Source organism: Eucyclogobius newberryi, unplaced genomic scaffold (genome assembly GCF_026437365.1).
Source record: "Eucyclogobius newberryi isolate DKJ021-1_F unplaced genomic scaffold, fEucNew1.0.hap1 SCAF_12, whole genome shotgun sequence".
In the NCBI taxonomy this organism is placed as follows: Eukaryota; Metazoa; Chordata; class Actinopteri; order Gobiiformes; family Gobiidae; genus Eucyclogobius; species Eucyclogobius newberryi.
In genome coordinates this window covers 17077624-17092473 of record NW_027315746.1, presented here as the reverse complement: position 1 = coordinate 17092473, position 14850 = coordinate 17077624, and the positions used below count along the sequence as shown (strand labels likewise).

General features: G+C 43.4%; 1 protein-coding gene across 3 annotated transcripts; it reads right to left on the bottom strand.

The window, feature by feature from the left end:
• Positions 1 to 13991, bottom strand: chd8 (chromodomain helicase DNA binding protein 8). Of its 3 annotated transcripts, XM_072441019.1 has the most exons (40): positions 13882 to 13991; positions 12050 to 13049; positions 11678 to 11977; positions 10656 to 10769; positions 10372 to 10591; positions 10095 to 10308; positions 9903 to 10014; positions 9560 to 9766; positions 9410 to 9478; positions 9262 to 9317; positions 9068 to 9185; positions 8906 to 8989; positions 8686 to 8823; positions 8487 to 8608; positions 8168 to 8411; positions 7907 to 8083; positions 7673 to 7816; positions 6922 to 7020; positions 6690 to 6849; positions 6377 to 6587; positions 6095 to 6290; positions 5842 to 6012; positions 5464 to 5754; positions 5163 to 5377; positions 4889 to 5091; positions 4665 to 4821; positions 4472 to 4561; positions 4289 to 4392; positions 4089 to 4212; positions 3897 to 3972; positions 3446 to 3717; positions 3116 to 3345; positions 2392 to 3033; positions 2228 to 2319; positions 1936 to 2151; positions 1739 to 1831; positions 1521 to 1634; positions 1346 to 1447; positions 1088 to 1192; positions 1 to 1002 (listed from the first exon to the last, which is right to left on the bottom strand). In XM_072441019.1, exons 2-40 carry the CDS (start codon positions 12950 to 12952, stop codon positions 637 to 639), a joined length of 7551 nt encoding a protein of 2516 aa, XP_072297120.1. In that variant the 5' UTR covers positions 12953 to 13049; positions 13882 to 13991; the 3' UTR covers positions 1 to 636. The 3 variants fall into 3 exon arrangements, with proteins under 3 accessions (XP_072297120.1, XP_072297118.1, XP_072297119.1); XM_072441017.1 differs by having other exon boundaries at positions 10095 to 10591; XM_072441018.1 differs by having other exon boundaries at positions 9560 to 9763; positions 10095 to 10591.
• Between the last annotated feature and the right edge of the window lie 859 nt (positions 13992 to 14850).

The following is a 14850-nucleotide window of genomic DNA, read 5'->3' as shown; positions in this document are numbered from 1 at the left end:
TTCACTGTAGATCGCTGTTATTCATCACAGATACAGTCAGGTCATAAAACAAGAATAGGAACTCATTGCTGTCATCTTTGCACCATAGTACACAATTGACAAGCTCTACAATTTACAACACATCCATCCTTCTAGTTCTGCTTCAGTAACTATATGCTTCTTTCCATCTTCACCCCAAACATTCCACATGAAAACAATAACAGTTCATTCATGCGCTGCTCGCAGCTCCTCTTGGACCGACCAAAGAGCAGAAGATGAATGTGATGGGTTTGAGGTTCTGCGCAGCGCATGTCCAGTTTCATGTAGAACCAGCTTTGGGGTCTGTAAATAAGAAAAGGGGATTGGTAAAGCAGGGATCCTCTTTTGGTCACAGCTGGGAATGTGATCGGAATTCAAGATTTGGTGGAAGAGGAGTCATGAAATTAGTCAGCGTTTTGAGATTTGAGAAGGACGAAAGTAGTAAACATGAAAATTAGATGGGTGCAAACATCAGTTTATGAAAAAGAAAAACTCCTATATAAAATAAATGAATAAAAGTAGCAACAAAACATTTATCCATTAGTTGATACACAGTAAAATAAATGAGGAATAACATGATGGGGACACAGTCTGATTTGTTCGGGGTTGAGAGTCTATTCAATCCTCTGAACTGGATGAGGAGTCGGTGTCTTTCTGAGGCAAGATGACGTCGTCCAAAAGAGCTTCCTGGTCTGAGCTGTCATAGTCCTGGGAAAGGCTGTCTCCGCCCTCCATTTTCATGTCAAAGTCTGGACTGGTAAGGAAGTGGTGGGACGTCTCCAGCTCCTCCTCATCCATCATGTAGGCCCCGTCTGACACCAGGGTCTCTTCCTCCACACCGTCCAGACTAGGCTCCTCGGGGGCAGGGTCCAGTGTGTGGTGGTGGTGATGGTGGTGGTGATGGTGGTGCCGCTTTTTGCTTTTTTTGGGAATTTCTGAATCCTCATTTAGCAGTCGGTGGAAGAGATGTTCAGGCAGGAAGCCCTTGGAAACAAATAACACGTGTTGTTGTAAAGTGCATCAAAAATGAGACAAACCACATATTAAGTGAAATAAATCAACAACTTACAGATTTGCGCACAGTTTCAGACCAATCTGGTGCCACAGCATTATCTGTGTTTTCCTCTAGATATTCTCTCAGGTCTTGTATCATTGGGCAGAAAGCTGCTCCAACCTGCAGGAAAATAATCCAATTACCAAAATGAGCAGGAAAACCACAACGTAACGTTTCTCGTTTCATAATTTAGATAAATACTATAGGTGACCAAGTTATTCATTTATTATAATTATATATCATTTTTAGTTTGAGTGAATTATAAAACCATACCTTTTTGCCCGTCCTCATGTTAATCAGCTTGACCTTTTCTGTGCCTGTCAACACTTTGTCAGCCTTCCGTCTTCGTTTCCGTTTACTCCTGTTCACCAGAAGCTGAACACAAAGAGGTGGCAGTGAAAACACAACTACACATTATTACCAAGTACAGTCTGAGTCTCAACCGTACCTCCAGCATGTCTCCCTCAACCTCATACTCTGGGTTCTCCTTTAGCCACGTGGGAGGATCTCTACGACGAGGAGTACACTCCAGTGGATCAAGGAGCCCCTCTGGGTCTGAAAACTAAAAATAAAAAATGTAACATTAGAAAATGAACTATATTTATAAGTGTAGAAAAGAAACATAAGAAAATAATAAAAACATTTCCAACAAAAATACACGTTTACCTCCAGGTCCTTGCGTTTCTTGCGGCTGCTCTCTCCTCCTGAACCATTGGGCATGAGAGCCTGTTTAGAGAAGGTTAGCTTCAATCCCTCTTCCTGGAAGGGCAAAAATCAACACATGTATTACACAGTATAAGTTGTACAGCTTTACTTTAATTACCTACTATTGACGTTCGTTACTTCATAATGCATGTTCTCACCTTGAGAAGTTTGACTGTGAACTCTCCATCCTCTCCCTCAGCTCCTGGGCCAATCGGCAAAGGTTTACGGATCAACCTTGTGTAGTACAATTCATCACCTCCAAAGTCTGAGCTGGGGTTGAGCTGGACTTCAGGCAAATAGCGCCGCCCTGATGGCCACTGGCCCGACAGCACCAGATTACACAAATTATCCAGTCGGTTGATAAGGACACGGTCCTGAAAGAACGGTACACAAGTTCAGTTTTATTTGTCTGCTGGAATTCTACCAGTACAGCCAAAACGTATCTGTTACCTTGGGCCAGTCGACTCTGACAGGCGGTGGATTACCATCTTGAGATTGAGTGATTGACAGTAAACTATTCTCATCACTCATTTTCATGCCTGCTGGAATAAAAATAACTGTAACACACAAAGAAAGCAGGATGAACCTCATTGTACAGTTTAGAAAAATATTACCTCCATCTCTCTCGTCGTCGCTGTCTCCACTGTCGTCGCTACTGCCAGAGCGATCAGACGAGGATGAGCCTGAATCAGAGTCGGAGTCGGAGTCAGAGCCGCCACCCTCTTTCCTCCGACTCAACTTCACTTTACTCCTCTTAAACCCCCAGCTCTGGTCTAAAGGTTTTACACTGTGACTCAGGGGCATGCTCGTCAGCTCCGCAGACAGCTCAGCTCTGAGCAGCGCGTCATGCTCAGGACCTTCTTCCTTCACAGTGGCCAGCTCGTCCTCAGACTTTGGTTGACCAAGAAGCATTAGGCTCTGGGGCTGTGGTGGTGGTGGAAGAGGCGGCGCTTGCTGATTTAGGACAAATTCGTCTCGAGCTTGAGTAAAAGTGAACTGCGGGTCTGGGAAGATGGAAGCCTCTGTACGGCTGACGCCATGCAGCGATGCGGCCAGCATCAGCTGCCGGTCGTGCTCTGGAGTGCTCCACCAGGCGGGAAGCTCTGCACTGGGAGGAGCCAAGGCCAGATGCTCCTCCACAGAGGGATGAGGCAAGACTCGCTCACGGAGGCGGCGAAGAAGGCTAATACGGTAAAGGGTACGGGAAGCACGCTCCTCAGTGATGGGAGCTACAGCTACAGAGGGCTCAGGTGGATCTAAAAATGACAATAAAAACAATTGTGAAGTTGAAAAACAAAATTAATAAATATTTTTGCATTGTGTTTTAGATGTAGTTACCTTCTGAACGAACTGGATGCAGGTGACAAACTTTCCGACACATTCCAACAAATGACCGGAAGTATCGACTTAGACTCTCATCAGTTTTTTTGTCCAAACGTGCAAACGTGCGGAAGCGAGTCCAATCAAATTCAGCTCCTATGGTCTCAAAACCTGGCTCCTTCAACATCTTTTCCACACCAAAAGTGGACACGACTCGATAGAAATCACATTCCTCTCTGCGTGTCCATCTAAAACATTTTTTTTTAAAGATGTTTCAATGTTTCTACACGGTACTTGGCAACATTTCTGAGTCTTACAATGCACTTCCCCTCATAAATGGGACTATACCTTTGCTGGCGTTCCTGTCGTGCTATTTCCTTGAGCTTGCTCGCTTGTTCACATCTTCTCCGTCTGCGGTCGCCTTTGGCCTCAGCCTCAATCTTAAGCTGCTCCTGTCTGTAGCTGCGCTGGTACGCAGTGATCAGCTTTCGTAATCGTGCCGTTAGTGATGAACTAGAAGGCCACTGACAGGGGCCGCTCTGCGCAGGTGCCGACTCTGAGGACACTGGTCCCGCTTTGTCCTCCACTGTAATTTCATCCTCTATGTTCATAGAGTCAGGCTAGGCAAAAAATAGATCAGTAAATTAAACTATGCATAAAGATCACTGTCATATTGTTTTGGCAATATTAATTAATTTCCCCATTGTGTGGACAAATAAAGGCTTATCTTATCTTAATTATCAAGTATTTACAAATATTTCAAGTGGATTTCTGTATAAAATGCAGACTAATAACACACCTCATCATAGAGGTCTTTGGGTAGTCTGGATGCTGGTTTGAACTCTGGATCCTCAGAATACTTGTCAAAATCCGCACTGCAATTTAAATAAAAACATATGAAAATCTGATCATAAATTTAGTTACTTTAAAGAAATATTGAGAAAAGAACAAAATTCTAATATTTTTTGTAATAGAACTATGAAGCGCTCACTCGTCTCCAAGTTCAGCATCACCAGTGTGTTGTTCAGCATCAATGGCCTTGTCATCCGGACGACCCACTCGCTCCAAGAAACTGAGGCAGGGATCAGCCCTCATGGTAGTATACATCTCGTAGCCTGTTGAAAAAAATATACAATAATTAAAGACAACGGACATTTTAAACATCAGGAGCAAAAAAAAACAAAAGCTTACCGTGCTTAAATACACCTGCAAGTAGTGAGCGGTCCGACTCAGAGTCCCACCACGCAGAGGGCACCTCAGTCTGCTCCATTTCTGGCATCCAGATATCCAGATCTCTGTGAATGTAGTAACCTTGAATTAGTTTCAGAACCAAACGGAAATATTTTTGGGAAAAATTGGTCCTAAATTATTGACCTGATGTCAGCTCCTTTAAGGACGGCGTCCGCATGCTCCCCTATAACTTCCTGCTTTAGATAGTAAAGCATACGCACCCTCAACAGCACTCTGAAAAGGCAGATGTTTTTTAGATAATAAATAAAATGTTCTGAATAACATCCAAATTGAAATGTGCCATGTCAATTCACTCAAAATGTAATTCTTCTCTTACTTGTTGCACTGATGCTTGAGATGTTTACGATAGCTGTCGTCCAGCAGTAAAGTGTCTGGGTTGTACTTTCGGATCCATTCAACCTTCTGAACATCGAAAGTGCTCTGGGCCTTCACCCTCTTTCCCTTCCTCCCTCGGGGTACAGGGATGGACAAGCCTGGGAGAAGGAACTAATGAAAAACCCAATTCTTCGTGTAACTGTTACGCTACTTTCAAAGCCTTACCGGAGTGGTTGAGTAAAGTTTGAGGTTCCCGTCCATTCTCTGGAGGCGTGATAAGTTCCCAGATAAAACTTTTGATGTTTTCATCACCACGGTAATGGATTAGACAAAACACAAGGATGACTCGGCAGATGGTTTCCACATCACGTTCAAGCAGACGCCTCTTACATCGCGCATGGGACAGGATATCTCTCCAGCGCCCCCAACTGGAAGTTAAATAATGTCAGCTAATCTGTAGAGCATAAATTAAAATGTACACATCCAAAATGTTTTATACCCATAAACCAGGAGGTGTTTCTCGACTCTGAAGCAGTCAGTGCGCCCGTAGCCTCCTCCACTGTGGCGCTCCGCTCGTCTCGAGGCTCGTGACTGTCGAGAATTGGCTGGTGGATACTCGTCATCACTGTCCAGGTCTGACCCGTCGCCTTCACCTCTCAAAGAGAACTGTCGAGTTTGTTTGCGCACTCGTGGAGTATCAATCACAAGCGTATTCTAGGAGCAAAGCAGAGATGAGATGGAATAAATAGTCCAACACATTGCAAAAACCATCCATCAAAAATAATTTGAAGACAATGTACCTTTCGGTTCATGGAGTCCATGTCTATGTCGGCTTTCTTTGCCCACTTCTGCCAGAACTCAGGGTCATCCAGTGCAATGTCTGTGCGGTTTTCTGAAGCCACAAAGCTGGCCTTGGAGAAAGTGGAGCCCTTTCCCTCACTCTCAATTGTGATGGTGGTGGCTCTGCGTTGAAGAATTTGGTCGATATCTTCCTCACAGAAGCGACTGCCTTCGTCATTTTCGTCCATAATAGCGGCATAAGCACCTTTCCTCAAAAGATCCTCAATCTCCTTCTTAGAAAACTGTTGGATCTGTAATAGTTGACACACAATGATTGTCGTGATTACATTTTTTAAATATCTACAAGTTATCAACAGTAAACCATGTAAAAATCCTACCCCATTAACACTGGATTCTTTGCTGCCACTCATGCTCTGCAGAACAGCACGATCAAGGCCAAGCTTCAGACTGGCTTTATCCAACATTTCTCTCTCATAAGAGTTTCTGGTGATAAGGCGATATACTTTGACTGCCTTGGACTGGCCAATTCGGTGACATCTTGCTTGTGCCTGTAAAATTGGAAATTGAACAAAAACACAAAAATTTGTGAAGTATTGATACATTTTGAGTTTTGAAAAAATAATTCAGTACCTGCAGGTCATTCTGTGGATTCCAGTCAGAGTCAAAGATGACACAGGTGTCAGCAGCAGTGAGGTTGATACCCAGGCCTCCAGCACGGGTACACAGCAGAAAGACAAAGCGGTCCGAGTCAGGTTTACTGAACCGGTCAATGGCAGCCTGACGCAAGTTCCCACGCACTCTGCCATCAATGCGTTCATAAAGATACCTACAAAAGTTGGGATTCCACAAAAGGTAAATAAAGTAGTCCCACACACCATTAAACCAGAATGCAGATTTGAAAAAAAAAGTTACCTTTTGTTAATGAGGTAGTCCTCCAAAATGTCGAGGCAGCGCACCATCTGAGAGAAGATGAGCACTTTATGGCCACCAGCTTTAAGACGTGGCAGCAGCTTGTCAAGTAGCACCAGCTTTCCGGCCGAACGGATCAAGGCTTGTAAATGAAAGTCGGCGGCAGTGGGGTTATACACCTCTCGCAGCTCCGCCACAATCTTCTCTTCCGCGCCTGTGTGTAGGAGACGAGACTCATTTATATATTTCATATTGAACGGTGAAGTATTTTAGTAGATATACAGACATCAAGACAGTAATGAAAACTGATGCCCACCATTGATGAGGTAGGGATGGTTGCAGCACTTGCGCAGTTCCATCATTGTGTTGAGCAGATTAGGGACATTGCTGTTACTGCTTGCCCCCAAACTGAGAAAACTGAAGTTTCTCTCAAGGATTGCCCGATAGTATTTCTTCTGAACATCAGTCAACTCAACCTGAGCAGAAAAAATACACATAAGACTACAACTCAGATTATGATGAATGTGTGTGCTTTTATAACTATTAACCTCAATTATAGTCTCCTGTTTAGGTGCCAAATTCTTTTCAACATCTTCCTTGAGCCTTCGCAACATCATTGGTTTGAGAATGGCCTGTAGTTTCTGAACCTGTAAAACAAGATCAGACATGGTATTAGATAGGAATATGTGTCTCACATTAACAGTAACTGAATGCCAACAAATTCCCCCAGTTTTTCCCACATGACTTTTGACTTTATTCTGCCCCGCCCACTTTTGCCTCTTTTTGCCACAGATCAGCACTTCTATTGTAATCGCACTTCCAGTCGAGCGGGAACTCTGTTGTTTTAAATGGAGAACGAGGGAAAAGTATGAAATATGCTAAAATGTGCTATAGAGTAGATTGATTTGTGAATTTGTAAAATGTCCATGTGGACCAACAAGTCAACAATGACGGTGCATTGTCTGGACAGCATGAAAACGATTTTTTAGTCCGTGTAGAAATTTTATCTTGAGAGGTGGGGGAAAAAAATTTTTTCTTCCAGACAAATTGTGACAAACCCCAAAAGCCCTGGTAAAAAGTGAATTCCTGTGCAGTCAGAAGTGTTTTGGATGGTCCCATTGGATGGCTGAATATGTCCATGAGAGATGCGAGCAAAGCTGCAAACTGCAGCTGAAGATTTAGCCCCAAATTTGACACAAGACAATGAACTCAAAGTAAAAGTAAAGTCAAAAGTTAAGTAAAGTAAAGAAAAAGAAGATGTTTAAATGCTTCATGTTTAAATGTGTGCACTGAAAATACCTGCTCCTCTGTTTTGAGATCACCAAATTCTCGGAGAAACTCAAACTCCGATGGGAACTGGGCAGGTTCTAGGAAGTGCAGGAGACTGAACAGTTCCTCCACAGTGTTCTGAAGCGGTGTGCCGGTCAATAAAACTTTGTGTTCCTATAAAGAACAAGACAAAATGTTCCATAATTTTGAGTAAACATAATTTTATTCAACTAATATGTGCTTTTAGTATGTTTATCGTCTCACCAAGTCAAGCATTTTCAGACTGTCCAGTAGCTTACAGTTGCGATTCTTCAGGCGATGGGCTTCGTCAATAATAACACAACGCCATGAAATCTCCCTCAACTCAGGACAATCTGACAGCACCATTTCAAAGGTGGTGATAAGTGCATCAAACTTGTACGCACCGGGAATCAAATGCTCCTGCAGACGCCAAAGAATCATGTTTAATAATGACATTTAATACTTAGCTTAATATGTAGCACTCAGTTCAAATGTCAACTCTACCTTATCATCCTTGAAATACATCTCATACTGCTGGATCATCTGTCTACTGGCCAAACTCCCATGATATACAATAGCATTCATGTCGGTCCATGTGGAGAACTCCCTTTCCCAGTTGGTGATGGTTGAGAGTGGCGCAATAACCAGAAACGGGCCCTGGATACCGACATGGTAAATCTCAGACAGTAGCGCAATGGACTGAATGGTCTTTCCAAGACCCATCTCATCTGCCAAAATGCAGTTTTGTCTACAAAAGAAATACACTGTTATTGACATTTCACAAAAGAGTCACAAGAACAATGTTACAGGACAAGTTGAATACCTGTTGTACCAATTGAAGAGCAGCCAGTTAACTCCTTCGAGCTGATACTCTCGGAGAATATTCCCGTTTTTGTATTCTCGGGTATCTTCTAATTTCTTCCATGATGCAGCAGGTGGTCTGGCCTGAAGTAAACCATGAAGCGAGCAGCTTAAAACTGGGGTTCTTAATAAAATAAAAAGAAATGATGTTTAAAACAAACCATTCTTTTCAGACGAGGTTGTCTGCTTTTAAGTTTGTTGAACTCTTCAACTTTGCCCTCATCCACATCTTCTTTAAGCTCCCAGGTAGCATCTTCATAAGGGAGGGAGCACCACTTGACCAAATAATAAATGACAGGCTGGTGGAGGAAATGAGCATAGCAAAATAATGAGACAAACATATGGAAAATAAAATCATACAATTTTTTCAAAGTTCCTCACCTCGCCATTGTCCTTGTCCACACTGTGGGATACATCAAGTATGCGGTCCGCCTCCACATAGTCTGGATTAAAAGCCTCCTCCTCCTGAAAGAGTGTGTAAACCTCATTCATGTAAATCAAAAAAACAAAACAAAATACTCATTTGAATGGAGAGGGTCGTACCTCTTGGAAAATATGCCTCATCTGAGCGTGTTTTGTCCTAAATCTCTTTATCTTTTGTGTTATCCTTTTATCTTTTTCCAGCTGCGCCATAGAGGCCCACTCACAATGTAAGTAAGAACTGTAAACAAATGTATTGATTACGTTTGAGCATCATTTAAAGTTAAAGCTATGGGGAAATAAATTAAGAGACTTACTAATTTTTATATTTGACAAAGAATTCTTCAACATTGGTATACTGACCAGGGCACACCTGTAGAAGAGAGAAACATTGATGTCATGTTCTGCCTGGTAAAACCGGGTTGAATTACATGAAAAATAAGGAGGATAAAAATAAAAACATACCTCTTTTTTAGCTAACCTCACAGACAATATTTTGTCAATAATAGCTGCATCTTCCTCACTTGGGTTTTCCTGTGAACAGTCAGGTTAATACATACTTCAATTAGAAAATTGAGGTTTTCCATCTTTTTTAATTAGAACGACAAGTCTCACCACAAAGAACTGCATGCTGGGTAATCCATCACCATCCAGCTCCACTTCTTGAGGGATGTGAACAGGAGGCACACCGCTGATGGAGGCTACAGCTGCAGCAGTTGTAGTCACATCTACATCCTCCTGTTCATCCTCATCGTCCGTGATCTTTATGTCTAGGTCTTCAGTGTATTTCTTTCTTTTTACCACTCGATTGGAACGCCTCTTCTAGGCAAAACGAGACAAAGATTAGAGAAACAGACTACAACATTTGAATAACAATTGTGAATGTGAATGAGATAAAAAGTTCCTGTGTTCTGGGTTTCAGTGTAACAAGACGTTTTGAAGCTTGTCAAATATATACCATGATCATGTCATCATCAAGCATAGCAGGAGAGGCTGGGCTGAGTTCTCCATCTGAGTGGTCAGAAGACCCGTTGCGTTTTCTTTTCTTTGCTCCAACCAGAGTAATTGTGCTGAAAAAGATATTGACTCAATGATTGTTTCTGCAAAGACCATTTAGTTTTTATTTTTACAACAATTAGTTTAAACTAACTTTGGTTTTGTCTTGCTTTTGCTTTTGTTTCCAGATGCAGTCATTCCTGTGCCCCCAACCACTGTGACTGTTCCTCCGGACGGCTTTGCTTTGCCCTTTTTATCGGCCACTGCTCCCATTTTGGGTGTTGAGTTTAGAGGGGTTTTCTTCTTACTCCCTCCTCCGCTGCTCTTTTTCTTTGGAGTGGTGACGACAGTCACGGTGCCGCCTATTTCTGGAGACATTTGTGAGGCTGGAAGTTCATCCTGGTTCAGGACTCTGGGCAGATTCTTCTCACCTCGAGCTTTAGCCCGGGCTATAGCTTCAGCCACGATGCGATTAGCCTTTTCTTGCTTGCACAAGATCTCCACGCGACGCACAGAGGCTGGCTCCCCACTTGCCTTCATGATGCGAATGGCCTGGGATGGAGAAGTGGTCGTAGTGGAGGTTCCAGCCGCGGAGGTGTTTATTACCTTCACCACAGAAACTGTGCCACCTGCAGAGGATGCTGAGCTCACCTAGGGAAATTGGTAATTCTTGTTAACCTCAACATTAAAAAAACAAAAAACAAAGACGTTTTACCTGTGGCTGCAGAAGCATTTTAAGAGGCAATGCAACCCTCTGTCCTCCCTGGCCCTGGGATATCTGCAAAACTTGTGGGCTGCCAGTATTGCCAGTTCCAGAAACCAGCTGATACTATAAAAGTCAAACAATATCTCTATTAGGGCTGTGCTCAATATATCGATGCTGTGATATATTATGACGTAATTCTTGGCAATACATGTATTGATACAGAGATGCGTATCTTTTTGAAATTGCATAGTTCTACACATCTGAACCTATAGACTGCTGCATCAAGGCTGAATCTGAGGAGTTGAAAATGTGACTTAATCAAAAGGACAGTTGTTTTCTGATATTGAGGACAGCGTGAAATTTTAATGCATTTTGTTTTTCTACTTTATCAAAACATAATTTTAAAAGGCGTAATGGACAATTTTTTGCCGATTTGAGAACTCAAGCGGAAGTGCGCATGCGCACTCCACCCGTGCGAACTGATACAACACACACGTGCGTTTGTTTATTAGCGCGACGGATCGCATCGCGTCTCTCGTCTCCATAGATTTCCGTCTCTTATGAGCCAGCTCGAAACGTCTTTCTCTGACTTCATTTTGTCCTGTGCACTGAGGGAACTATGATGATAGATCCACGCGCTTAGACACGGGTAAACGTGCTGCTCTCCTGGGGACGAGCCGACGAGGCTGCAGGTGAACAGTAGGTGCGTTTTATGATTGATACATAGCAGGACTAATCGGCAGTCCACGCCACGAGGAAATAAGACTCAGATTTGGGCCAAAAAATCGTCCATTACGCCTTTAATAAACTGGTTTAAGGATACCCATAATATCAAGTTCCGTGTATCAAGATTTATATCTTATTGTGGACCCGGTATCGGTATACATATTGTATTGTGAAGTACTAGGCAATACCCAGCCCTAATCTATATGCAGTAACCAGTAGAGAAGGAATAATATGCATTTCTACACAATTTTGGGCAATGAACCTGAGAGCACAGTGCCAACAAGCCATATCATATTTTTAATTACCTTAATTCCGCCCTGTTGGTTGGGCTGCTGCTGCACTTGCAGTTGAATGGTGAGTACTTTTGATTGTCCCCCTGCCTGCCCGGCTCCCCGAGCCTGGGTTAAGGCAGCTAGCTGGCTCCCTTGTAGCACCAGTTTTCCTCCAGGGAGCTGCCCCAGCACGAGTCTGGTGGGAGTCTGCTGCTGTTGCCCTTGTTGAGTCACTTGGACCTGGGTCACCTGCTGCTGTTGAGCTCCTGATGCAGCCGTGGTGGTTTGAGACGGCTGTTGGAGGACGAGTGTGATGCGCTTTGCTTCACTTCCCTAAAATCATGACACCGTAAGAAGAAAGCACCACAGACACAGACACAGAAAGGCAGTGGAAGAGCAACTTACTGGAGTTTGGGGCTGCATGGCAGGCTGGAGTTGTACTTGGGTCTGGACCTGAGGCTGGACTTGAATTTGAGTTGTCTGGGCTTGACCCTGGACCGCCTGTGGCTGGACCTGGGAGACTTGAGAAGCCGCTGGAATCTGAACCTGAATGGACTGGCCTTGAGTCTGCTGCACCTGCTGGGGCATGGAGGTCAGCAGAACCTGTTTAACTGGCCCATTGGGAGAGTGTAGCAGCCTCTGTACCCCAGCAGTGCCCACTTTAACTTGAGTCTGTCCTGCATTTGCCTGATTCAAGACTGTTCCACTTTGCAAGATAGACATGCCTGGTTTGAGGGACGTCCCGGACAACAGTCGAATAACTTTTCCACCGGCCTGCCCTCCTGACACAGTCTGCAGCACCTGAGCTTGACCTTGGGGTCCTTTGAGGATGACTATTTTCCCGCCTGCCTGTTGTGTGATAGCGGCTAGCTGCTGGGGCGTGAGTTGGTGCGTGATCTGAGTGAGCTGCTGTGAGGTGAGAGTGGTGGCAGTTTGAGCAGTAGAAACAGTCAGAGGAGAGCTCAGCAGCACAGTGTTACCAGTGGCCACAGAGGTTTGTATCTGCTGAACAGTTTCCACTGCTGCTGGTGCTAAAACAGTCTGAGCAGGAGCTATCGGAACTGGCTGAGGCGCAGGGATTTGAATGGCAACAGGATCAGGGATGACAGGAGCATGCATACTCAGACCAGTGTTGACCGTGAGCTCTGGAGTGGGTTCAGACTCAGTGGGTGGGTCAACCTGACCCAGCGCAAGCTTTAGTGCCTCCTCCACGGGGTCTGAGGAGCCCTGAGTGAAGGAGTCGTCCGGTATGGCGTCCAGGTTGAACAGAGGTGTGTCCTCAAAAAGGTCCATGATTGGATCGGCCATCTTGCCCCCTCCACAAAGGGAGACGGGCACAATACTACAGAGACGCTGCGATAGAAGCTACAATTTGTTGTCCAGCTCTTTGTCTTGACTAAAGAAACTGAAACAGAGAGTGGAAGGGGTTAAAAGGAAAATTGATAAATTATTTCAATAAAATACCAGAGGAGAAAACATGAGGAACAGCATAACAATAACAACTACAATGTTGCCACTTGATTACAAATCTTGAACTGTTTTGGTCAACGTGATGAATCGATCTATATGAATTATATGAAATATAATAAAACATATAGACATACGTTTGTTAGTTTGACAAATGAGAAATCATTGTGGTTTTCCTAGGCACCAAAACATTGTACTACTCAAACTTACTTTTCCGAAGTGCGAGACACCAAGCTAGTCTTATTTACGCTACATCATTATTGTTTAGAAAACACGAGGATCACAGAAATAATACAGCCCAAGTTCGTCATAAAGAGGCGAACCCACTTCAAAAACCATGAATGAAAAGTGTGTTGTGGGGTCAGCGAGGAGGTACTGATGCTGTGAGCTGGATGCTTTGCTCTTTATCCCAAACCCATGTTAGCATTAGCTTGTGCCGCCACCAATGTGCCTGTATTACACAAGTCCATATACAAACTGCTCGTTTTGGTGACAATAAATAGCATAGTTTGTACATTAGGAGTGATTTGTTTGCCTCACTGTCATTTCCCATCGACCACCAAGTCTCCGGGACTGCTTCAACCTCATCAACAAACCGGACCAAACCAAAGCAGCGTGCCACAATAACCACTGCCTCTACCTTCAGACTAGGCTTAGGCCGCAATAGTCTTTCGGTTGACCTGCACCAGTTATTCGGCAAAAATACCTGAAAATTAGCATCATATCAACTGCCCTAACATTCTCAGTGATATTTCTGGGGCTAAATTTACCTTTGCATCGACACACATGGCTTTCTCCGTCTCACAACACTGTACGATTACAGGAAACGGCCAGAGGAGAGCAGGAACTAACCTTCTTGCCAGAGAAAGCAGAGTGGGCGTGTCCTCCGAGTATCTCAACAGCAATTGGTGGGTTTAGGTCCAAGCCGGCAACACACTGACATTCTATTGGCTAATTTGATTGTCAACAAAATTTACGAGAAATTAAAGGAGGGACAGTTGCCATGTTCGGTTGAGGAAGCAGTAAATGCGGCCTAGTTTGGATCATTTGACTGAATGGTCTTCTACTTACCTCATTAACGCTCAAAGACGGCCATTAAGCCGAATTGTGACGTTTACTTGGCTAGCTGCAAATATTTACCAAATTTAACGTAACAGAAGTATGGTGAAAGCCAACCTCGTGATCTTCTTATTAGCCCACTGTCTTTTTCATATTCATTACACAAGCTGTACAATAGGAATCATTATCGATGCATGAAGCAATCTGTGATCAAGATGTAGTTTTTTTTTTAAATTATATTAGAAACAATTACAACAGAAAGGGACGTATTGTATTTTCTCTAATTAGAAGCGTTGGTAATTATACATGTCAACACACAGAGACGGCTTTTTCTGTTTGATGGCTGTGGTATTTGTTTTAGTGCCATCTAGTGGCCAACCAGGAAGACCGCTATCAACTTGTATCACTCAGACATCTAAAACTACAGCAACTACAGCAAAATTTGGAGGCATAAAGTGCCACTAAAGTTCCCCCCAAAAAGAGTATTTCAAATATGTTTGATTGAAATTCAAAATAAGCAGATTTGTATTTTAGAGGTCTTACTTATACGCAGGCCAATATGTTCGTGTTCTGAAAATAAAATACAAACTGCTTTCTAAAATAGAGGAAACTATATCATAAATGGAGCACTATGAGGCAATACAGGAATTCGTATTGTAAATTTAAGGAGGGGTTGTAAT